Source organism: Protobothrops mucrosquamatus, unplaced genomic scaffold (assembly GCF_001527695.2).
Source record: "Protobothrops mucrosquamatus isolate PMUCROS unplaced genomic scaffold, P.Mucros_1.0 scaffold1552, whole genome shotgun sequence".
Classification (NCBI taxonomy): Eukaryota; Metazoa; Chordata; class Lepidosauria; order Squamata; family Viperidae; genus Protobothrops; species Protobothrops mucrosquamatus.
The window spans coordinates 159,659-170,182 of NW_015387721.1; the positions used below are offsets into that span (position 1 = coordinate 159,659).

At 41.5% G+C, this 10,524-nt stretch overlaps 1 protein-coding gene across 1 annotated transcript in view; it reads left to right on the forward strand.

The window, feature by feature from the left end:
• The first annotated feature begins 635 nt into the window (after window positions 1–635).
• Window positions 636–10,524, forward strand: part of RET (ret proto-oncogene) — an 89,922-nt gene continuing 80,033 nt past the window's right edge. The window contains exon 1 of the mRNA XM_015822399.1: window positions 636–780. Coding sequence (XP_015677885.1) covers window positions 636–780 — 145 coding nt within the window. The remainder of the gene's footprint in view (window positions 781–10,524) is intronic.

Genomic DNA, 10,524 nt, shown 5'->3' on the forward strand with positions numbered 1-10,524 from the left:
CCCCAACAATCTGGGTCCTCATTTTACCGACCACGGAAGGACAGAAGTCTGAGTCAATAGAAATAGCACTTAGACTTATATACCGCTTCACAGTGCTTTACAGCCCTCTCTAAGCGGTTTACAGAGTCAGCCTATCGCCCCCAACAATCTGGGTCCTCATTTTACCGACCTCAGAAGGATGGAAGGCTGAGTCAACCTTGAGCCGGTCAGGATCGAACTGCTGGCAGTGGTCAGAGTCAGCCTGCAGTACTGCATTCCGACCACTGCGCCACCACAGCTCTAAAACATATTCTAAAACGGCGGTCCCCAACCTTTTCTGCTTGGCGACCCGCTCGGGCACATATATGTGTGTGTGTGAGAGAGAGTAGCAGGCACCTGCGCACATGCATAGTTCATTTGTGTGGTTGGTGCGCTTGCGTCTTCCGCTCGCGTGAATAGAGCTTGCGTGTCAGCTAAGGGTACGTGGCATTCGTGCACGCAGCTTTGCTCACGTGAGTGGAGAGCACTTGAGCAGAGAGTGCTTGTGCTTGCACGTGGCGCTCCTCTGGCAGAGACAACACACAAATGCATGTGAAGCTCTACTTGCGCGAGGGGAGGGTGTTCGTGCATGAAGCTCCATTTGCACAAATGGAGCTATGTGCGTGAACGCGAGTGTCCGCCATGAGTGCAAGTGGAACTTCATGCACATCTACGCGCTTGCCCACTGTTTGCATGAGTGGTACTTCGTGTGCGCGCTTGCCCATTTCTTCCACAGCCTTGTTTCAAACAGGCTGCAGCCCGGTAGTGGACTGGGCGTTGGAGACCCCTGTTCTGAAAGGAGATAGAAGGTCTTACTTTTTTTCTCACTTCATTTTGGCCCAAATCTCTTTTTTTAAAACTTATGGGATCAATCAATCAATCAGAATAGAGCTGGAAGGGACCTTGGAGGTCTTCTAGTCCAGCCCCCTGCTTAAGCAGGAGACCCTATACTATTTCAGACAAGTGGCTGTCCAGTCTCTTCTTAAAAACCTAAAGCAATGGAGCACCCACAACGTCTGAAGGATCTCACCTTCCTTTCTTTGAGGTGGAAACCAAAGAAGAAAGAAATCCTTGACATTTAATGTGATTTTTACAGTTTTGATCCAACAAAGTTGCAGATGCTTAACGAGACACGGTCCCGTTGTATCTCTGCTTTCAGAGGCATGTCTTCATTGAGGCTTACTGAAAATTTGTTTTTTTAACTCAACAATGGAAACTAATCAAGGAAAGATGCAACCTAGAACTAAGGAGAAACTGCCTGACAGTGAGAACAATTAACCAGTGGAACAACCTGCCTCCAGAAGCGGTGAATGCTCCAACACTGGAAGTTTTTAAGAAGAGACTGGACGGCCGTTTGTCCAAAATGGTGTAGGGTTTCCTGCCTGAGCAGGGGGTTGGACTAGATGACCTCCAAGGTCCCTTCCAACTTTATCATTATTATTATAATATATTAATTGGAAGAAAGGTGGGTTTTTTTTTGAGTGACCCAGGTTTGACTGCTCTTTAGCCACATTTAGAAGGTCATAAAAATGAAAAAAAAAGTACAGAAACCAATGGGTGTTTATGAATACAAAGTCCTCGACGTACGACAGACAGTTCATTTAGTGACCTTTCAGAGTTTACAACGGCACTGAAAAACAGTGACATGGCCATTTTCACATCCCTGTGCTCACGCGATCAAAATTCAGACGCTTGGCAACTGACTCGTACTTATGACGGTTGTAGTGTCCTGGGGGGTATCATGTGTTCCCCTTTTGCGACCTCCTGACAAGCAAAGTCAACGGGGGATGCCCAATTCACTTAACAACCGGGTTCCTAACTTACCAACTGCAGTGATCCACTTCACAGCTGTGGCGAGAAAAGTCGTAAAACGGGGGAAGACTCAACAAATTTTCACTGAGCAACATACATTTTTGGGCTCCACTGTGGCCGTAATTCAAGGACAGCACGTAATGTATGTCAACTCCAAGTTTCCATTAGGACTTTTATCTGATGGTGACTACAAAAAACCCTTAGTTTTCCTTTCACAGTCTCCTTCGTTTGAGACCATGAAACTGTTGGACCAAAATTGAGTGTCTTGACTAAATGAAGTTCCTGAGATTTGTCTTATGTAGAATGGGACTCAGAATAATATTTTATTTATTTTGACGATAAACTGGATGAAATCTGGACCTTCTGAAAGAGCACAGTGGCTGCCAAATGTGAGGTTCCTATGTTATGGAAGAAAAAAGAAATATTTACAAGGTTATTTCTTTTCGCCCACAGTTATTTCTCTTTTGAAGCTACTGTAATTGTTATTAAACTAGCGGTGGGCATAAAAGGAACTCTATCTAGGAAACCTGCAAAGTTTGAGAAGGATTGATTAATAGTTTTACTGTATGGATTTAAATTGTTTGGAGAGAGGGAAGTTCAATTTACAATTGAAAAAATTAGGAAAATATCTTTTACCACAAACAGAGAGACTTAAAAGGCCAACAGATTTGTAAACAGTTCAGGAAGAAGGGTCAAGAAAATCAGGTCTGGCTTATTTTTGACCCCATTCAGAAGTCACAGAAAATGTAATAGGATTAATGTGGATGTCAAACATGAAACAATCAATGCCTATTTTTTTTTTCCCAACCAAATCTCCAGTAGATTCTACACGCATCTTCAAATCTCTCCTAAATGTCTTATTCCTGGGAGAGTCAGTGCCGGAATTTTTATGTTGTATTAATTCAATATTTACATTCAACACTCCGCCATCAACGGGCACATAGAGATGAACAACATTTACACACCATTGGAAAAAAAATCCATAAAAAAACTAAAAAGGAAACGAAAAGATCAGAATACTTCCTTGACAGCAATCAGCACCTAGAGAGGCAGGGAGTACCACCAGACAAACCAAAATTAGTACCTTAATCAAGAAACAACTAATTCAGATAAATCAGGAGTGAACCACAACTTAACTAAGGAATTACCAAGACAAAAATCACACTCCCACCAACACTGTCAGGGCAAACCACTGTATATAAACAAAGAGAAAATTCCACCCCCCTCTCAGCCATACAGATGTTACTTACATAATGAAACATCTGCAAAGAAAGAACCAAGCTCAGACAGCACCAAGAACACCACAGTTCAACATCTTCCTCCAGATCATCTTGATTAAAGAGTCCTGGTAAAATTGTGCTCGGAAACCTCATGTCACGGTTCCGACAGATGAAAGGCATTGTTTACCTTAAAGAATCTTTATTTTGAGTAGCATAACATCGGCAGTGCATAATCAAAGCCAAAAACTGAATTCCCCTCCCCTGAGCACATAGTATCAAAGCACAATTCCCTCCTCTAATTAACAGTCATAAATCACATTCCTCAATTAGTTTGAAGCACGGGCTTCTTCTCCAATTCTCCAGCCCACCAAATCCTTATCAGCTCTGGGCTCAATAACCTTGATTCTCACGCTAGGTTTAGTGTTGTTATGTCTAGCTGGACTCTCGTTCACATCCCCCCTCCCAGCATCATCTAACTCTAAAAGCAAAAGGTAAAAGATGGTACATTTCCATCTGTTGTCAATGCAAAAAACATCCAATGTTAGCAGCGTTGACACCTCAGCTGTCAGTCACAAACCTTTGTGTCACTGAAGGTCTGTGGAGATTCTCAGTCATCCAGGTCATGGTTGTTGATTTTGTTGTTGATCTTGTTGTTGATTTTTCTTCAAAAATGGTTCCCTTCTCATTCAAGAAGCTTCTTGAGCTCTGAAGAAGCTTCTTGGATGAGAAGCGAAACATCTTCAAAGAAAAACAAGAAAGTCCAGTTGCCTCTTGAAAAAGGCACCTTTGGGAAAATCTTTGTGTCTTTGTCTCTCGTCCTTGGCCTTCTCTAGGGAACTGGAAGAAAAATAATTGGCTTTTGCAGACTCCTTGGCTACATCGTCCAAATTCCAGATCACCACTGAAGCGTGTGAAAACCTGGGGACCGTAGAGTTCAAAGGATCCTGGAGTCTCACTTTGGCTGAACTGGATGGATAATCTTAGTGTGTGTTCTGTAGGGCTGAATTGCTGGTCTGGGATGAGTGCCCTCGTAAAATAGTTGTTTTATAATGCTTGCCAGGGATGTAAAAATAAAAGAAACTGTGGCTGTGTGCTTAGCACATCCTCTTTTATGATTTTCGGCCTTCTACATGTAAGGGAATTAGTCACAACTGTGACTCTGGGATGCCTGAAGCCAAGACAGTCACTGTGATGTGATCTTTGGCTCCATCTGTTTTATTTATGTGTGTGACCTTCAAGGAAACAAGTGGGTCCAATTGTGGGTAACACAGGCAACACACATGAATAGAATATAGAGTATAGAATAATGGAGTGGAATGGAGTGGAGTGGAGTGGAATGGAATGGAGTGGAATGGAATGGAATGGAATGGAATGGAATAGAATAGAATAGAATAGAATAGAATAGAATAGAATAGAATAGAATAGAAGAGTTGGAAGGGACCTTGGAGGTCTTCTGGTCCAACCCCCTGCTCAGGCAGGAGACCCTATACCATTCCAGACAAATGTTTGTCCAATCTCTTCTTAAAAACCTCCAGTGATGGAGCACCCTCAACTTCTGGAGGCAACTTCTGTTCCACTGATTAATTGTCCTCACTGTTAGGAAGTTTCTCCTCAATTCCAGGTTGCTTCTCTCTTTGATTAGTTTCCAACAATTGTTTCTTGTCTTGCCTTCTGGTGCTTTGGAGAATAGCTTGACTCCCCTCTTCTTTGTGGCCACCCCTCAAATACTGGAATACTGCTATCAAGTCACCCTAGTTCTTCTTTTCACTAGACTAGACATAGACACTTCCTGCAATTGCTCTTCATATGTTTTAGCCTTCAACTACAACATATTAATGAATGGACAGTGCACTGTTGTAAATTCTTACCTGTTTTTGTTTAATTTAGTAAATTATTTGTCCCATTCTATGTCATTTTGGATATGTATGGAATCCTCTAAGAAGCCTTTGGAACAGGCAGCTGATAAGCAGAAAAACAAAAATTGTACAAGGGCTTCTTTAAGTGTCCAAGCCCTACCAAAGAGTGTTGTGTTGTAGGACATTTCAGAGCAGGGGTCTTCAAACTTGGCAACTTTTAAGACTTCTGGACTTCAACTCCCAGAATCTGGCTGAGGAATTCTGGGAGTTGAAGTCCACAAGTCTTCAAGTTGCCAAGTTTGAGGACCCCCGTTTCAGAGCTTAGTGAACAACTCCGGTCCACCATTTTGACCCCGAGCTTCAAACGTTCTCCTTAATTGTCTCCCAAAATAATTCCGGAAGTGTTGAATTTTTTTTTGACATTGTTTTGTGGCCTTCCTTTCGTCTTGAGGGATTTGGTTAACATTCAGTGTGTCTCCACAACTTAAGTAGTTTGAAATCGCTTGCTCCGGAAATCTCTTGCATCCCTCTCTCTTCCCAAGACCTGTGTGGGTCATTCCACGACAATCACAAATCCTTTGGGGCGTTTTGCCTGTATTTAATTTCTAACGTTAAGAATCTTCTCCCAGGTTTATTTCACTGGAAGAAATGACAGTGTTACTGTCACTACCCTAAGTGGTTTTATTCATCCTTGGTCCGTACACAAGTTGACATGTTTCTACACTCATGTTCTAGTGGAGTTTTGATGTTTCCTTAGGAGACTAAATTGGACTTGGTGGTTTGTTTTTTTCTTTAAGACTACAATCCTGACTGCTAGTTGGGTTCTGGTTCTGGTTCTTGATCCGGGGAGAAACCCAAGATGGGGTTCCTTCATTTCACGTGCCTGTTTTTTGTGACGCAGTCGATGGTGCTCATGTGATTGAGGTGATGGTATTGAGGCCCTTTGGTTTCTTTCGAAAATAAGTAAATAAATAAAAATGCTTGGTGGTCATCTCAGAGAAAAGAGCGCTTTCTCCTCGTTTCCCCTTATTTCCGAATTGAGCCTGGCTGATTGGTTTGGTTCATTTTGCCTAGAATCCTGACCGTCGCTTTTTAATGTTTTTCTTCCTTACTCTTTTTGCAAAAGGGGTGTGTTTCTCTTGTTTCTCTCTTTGTGAATAAATAACGCAAGAAGAAAGTTGCTCTACCTTGGAAAGAAATGGTGGCTGCAGAGACGGTCCTCTCCCTCCCTCTCTCTGTCTTTCTGTCTTTCTCTTTTGTTCTCTCTCTTTTCTCTTTGTTTTTCTTTTTTTCTCTCCCTTTCTCCTTTCTCATTCCCTTTTTCTTTTTCTTTCCTTTTCCCTTTCTCACTTTCTTTTTTCTTTCCTTTTTCTTTCTCTTTCTCTTTCTCTTTCCCTTTCTCTTTGTTTCTTTTTTCTCTTTCTCTTTTTCTTTCTCTCTCTCTTTCTCCTTTCCTTCCTTCCTCTCTCCCTCCCTCTTTCTCTTTCCCTTTCTTTCCCTTTCTTTCTTTCTTTCTTTCTTTCTCTCTTTCTTTCTTTCTTTTTCTTTCTCTCTCTCTTTTTCTTTCCTTTCCCTTCCTTCCTTCCCTCCCTCTTTCTCTTTCTCTTTCTCTTTCTTTCTTTTTTCACTTTCTTTTTCTTTCTCTCTCTCTTTCTCTTTTTATCTCCCTCCCTCCCTCTTTTTCTTTTTCTTTTTCTTTTTCTTTCTCTTTTTCTTTCTCTTTCTCTTTCTCTTTCTCTTTCTCTTTCTCTTTCTTTCTCCTTTCCTCTTCCTCTTCCTCTCTCTCTCTCCCTGTCTCTCTCATCTGTGACATGCAGTTTCTGCTTCTGAGAATTATTATTATTATTAATTTAATTTATATACCGCCCTTCTCCCGCAGGACTCAGGGCGGTGCACAGCGTATTAAAAACAGTACAAATACAAAGCATAAAAAATACAAACCCCTGTAAAACCAGATTAAAAAACCGAATATTAGAAGCTGTGTCTCTATTTAAAATTATTTTTAAAATCACCCTAAATAAAATCCTCCCTNTTCTGGACCAGTTGAAGTCTCCGGGTGCTCCTCAAAGGGAGCCCCATGTAGAGCGCATTACAGTAGTCCAGGCGGGAGGTGACGAGAGCTTGAGTGACTGTGCGCAAAGCGTCCCGGTCCAGAAATGGACGCAACTGGTAAATCAGGCGGACCTGATAGAACGCCCCCCTGGTCACGGCCGACAAATGATCTTCCAATGATCCCCTGACCACTCCACCTTGCACGTTCACCTATCTGCTAATCCACCGTTCCCACAAGAGTGGAGAAAAGTGCTCCCCTCTTCTTTTTCCGTTTCTTTCTCCCTTCTTTGCTTTTTCACCGATGGTGTGAAGGACCGGCTCAAAGACCAACTGTCTAGACAGAAGCGGAATTCAGTTTGGAATCATTCGGGAGGGACTTTTCCATTAAAATGAAAAATGATTAATGGTGACACACCGAGAGAGCAATTGTTGTGCTAACCATTCTTTCAACGTTGATTAAGAAAAATATTTTTGGCTACAGCTATTCACCATCGCAGTCTCCAAGACTAACTCTACTATCCTAATTATAGCTTGTAAATCTTACCTGGGAACTCGGGAAGTGCAATACGTGTTGAGTAGGGAGTGAGTCCTTGTACAAAGTACATATTTATGGTTGCTAGACTTGTGTTGGGTTATACAAAATAGGAGTTGAACGTAGCTAATGGACGGTCTGCTCTTTGTGGCTCTAAATTGCTTTTGTAACGCAGGCTTTTAAATTTCCCCGTAAGCAGAACCACTGCAGGAAATTCAGGTTTTAGACCTGAAGGAAATTGAATGTGGGACAAAGGCAACACATCATTTATAATAGTTATGAACATGCACTCCATTATCCTTTATCCTTTCTTGCTTTTTATTTTTCATTTTTTTCATCGTTATACGTATACTTGCTTGGTCCTATAGGACTAATTCTGGTACTGCTCATTTGGATGTTTTTTTCAAAAACTCTGTACAGTGTTGGGCGTTTTATTTCCAAACCCCCTTTTTCAAAAGAACGTGCAACTGTCCCCCCCTCTCTTCATGGTCAAAGTACCTCTGGCTCTTTCTCTTGTGTGTGTTCAAATTGTGACACCCCATTGCCAAAGAGACATTTGTTGCTCAATTAGGCAGCCGGGCCAAAAAAGCGTATTCAGATCGCATTACCGCACGGCTGGGGTATCGGGTGCACGCTGCCCACCGCCCCTTGCCATTGGCTGTTCTATCTGGCAGCGAAGGTTGCCAAATTCCCAAGCTTTGGAAAGTCTGCTTCCCCCTGGCATTACAGATTGTAATGTGTGAAAATGTCCCTACGTGAGCAATTCAGGGGCAGAACGGTCCAAGAGAGGGAAGGAAGGAAGGAAGGAGTGAAGGCTGGGAAGAGAAAGAAAAAAAAGAGAAGGAAGAAGGAGAGAAAGAGGACGGAGGAAGAGATCCTTTTGATAGGAAAAAAAAAACCACGCCATTTTCATAAACATGTGTCAAACCCAGGTTGGAATACCTGTGTGAATAGGGCTTGTTTCTTTATTTCAGCTTGGTTGATTTTTTTTTTAATCTCTCTCTCACTGCACAGGGGAGATGTAAATTGAAACTGAATCTAGGATTGTCGCAGGGTTGAGAAAGAATATCCAAAATTTCAGACGGCCCCTGGGTTTTATGGAAGGGCTGTTGTCTCTCTTCTGCTTTTCCAGTTTTTTTAACCACTGCAGGGAAACTGAAAAAGGGGGAATGTTGATCACGATCGTGGTGATGATGTTGCAAAGAGCAGAAGGGAAATATAAATGCACGGGGCCTTATTAATATAATGTGATTCCAGCAGTAATACGATTTTGAACGCGAATGGAAAAGGCAAGGAAAGAGGGAGGGAAGATCTGGAACATGATGTTATACAGTAAACAGAATAATTAGCCCTGACTGGTCCTTGGAAGGAAAGATATTGAAGGTGAAGCTCAAAATACTTTGGCCACCAAATGAAAAGAGAGGACTCTTTGGAGAAAACCCAATGTTGGGAAAGAGGGAAGGAAAAAGGAGAAGGGACTAGCAGAGGAGGAGATGCTTAGACTGTGTTATTGATGCAACGAACATGAATTTGGGAAAACTCCAGGAGACAGTGGAGGACCATGGGGACTGGCAAGTTACGGCCCATGGAGCCACAAAGAATTGAACACGACGCAGCAACTGAACAACAACAAATGGAATCACTCATTATTGTTCAGTTCTACCCAGAGTTGCCTCAAACCACAAGATGGGTGGCATATAAATTTAATAATAAACAAATACATCAATTCTTCTTTATTTCCACTTTGTCAGCCACAACCCATGCCCCATCCAATGGGGATGGACAACACGAATCAGCTGTCCTGAAATCTGAAAATACGTGGTAGGTTTCTCCCTCTAGTCTTGAGTAATAATACTTTTCTTCATTTCATTGTAGTTGCTTAACTCCAACTAATTTTGGGGCAGGCCACGAATAAGAATGTACCTGGCATCGTGCCAGAAAAAAATCCATAATTCACCACATCTTAATCAGTGTTAGTTGTTGGAGATATGCTCTAGAAGAATATGTGCGTGGTGAATAGACCTCACTTGATCCTCACTTGTTGATTTCAGCTCCAAAATGTGGCAAAGAGAGGACAAGACCAAACCATATGAGTTGAGATTCAGATTCTTGTGATAAAGGATGATAAGGAATACTTATTGAGCATTCTCTGGAAATATAAAATTCTGTTGTTGCTGCTGCCGCTGTTACATGAACCGATTTTAAGACGATAGAAGTTAGTTTCATGTTATTGAACGAGACCTTTCAACGGTTTCCAGGCCATTCAAAAAACAGTCCAAGAAAACGAGGATTCCTTGTATCCCAGGCAGAAAAATATCAATCTTGGATCTTGTTCCTTGTCTGTGGTTTCAGGGATATTTTTCCCTGTTTGGCAGAAAAAGAGAAACACCATAACAATCTATATGGCTTTGAATTCCCACAAAACATCCTTGGAACTGAGATTTTCACTTTGTATTAAAGAATTTAGTTTAAAATTCTGTCTGCCCCTTTCAGAGGGATTTGTCAGGACAAGCTTTATTTATTTGTTTGTTTAACTGGTATAGTAGATACATTTTTTTTTTTGTTTCTGGACGTAAGAATGAAACGTGATGCCAGGTCTTTCATGGATTAAGGACAGAGTTAAGAACCTGGCGTAACTCTTCCTAGAGGTGGGCCATAAGATGATCATAGAACTGGGAGATTGGTTTTAATTCATCTGTATCAATGTTCATGCAATTTAAGCTAGATAGGGGTTGCGGTTAGGACCAGCATGGAGTTTCATATATATTTTTAAAAAATGTAGCCTTGTACACGGCTAGGCAGTCTAGCCAAAGAAATTAGTATCTCTTTCATCTGAGTTTAATTTAATTTAATTTAATTTAATACATTGACTTATATGCCGCCCTTCTCCCCACGGGACTCAGGGCGGCTCACAGCATATTAAAACAACATAGCACATTTCCCCAATAAAAGCCAATTAAAACCAAATATTTGTAGCTGTGTCTCTTATTAAAAATCATTAAAAATTATCCCTATTTAAAATTCACCCTAGGTC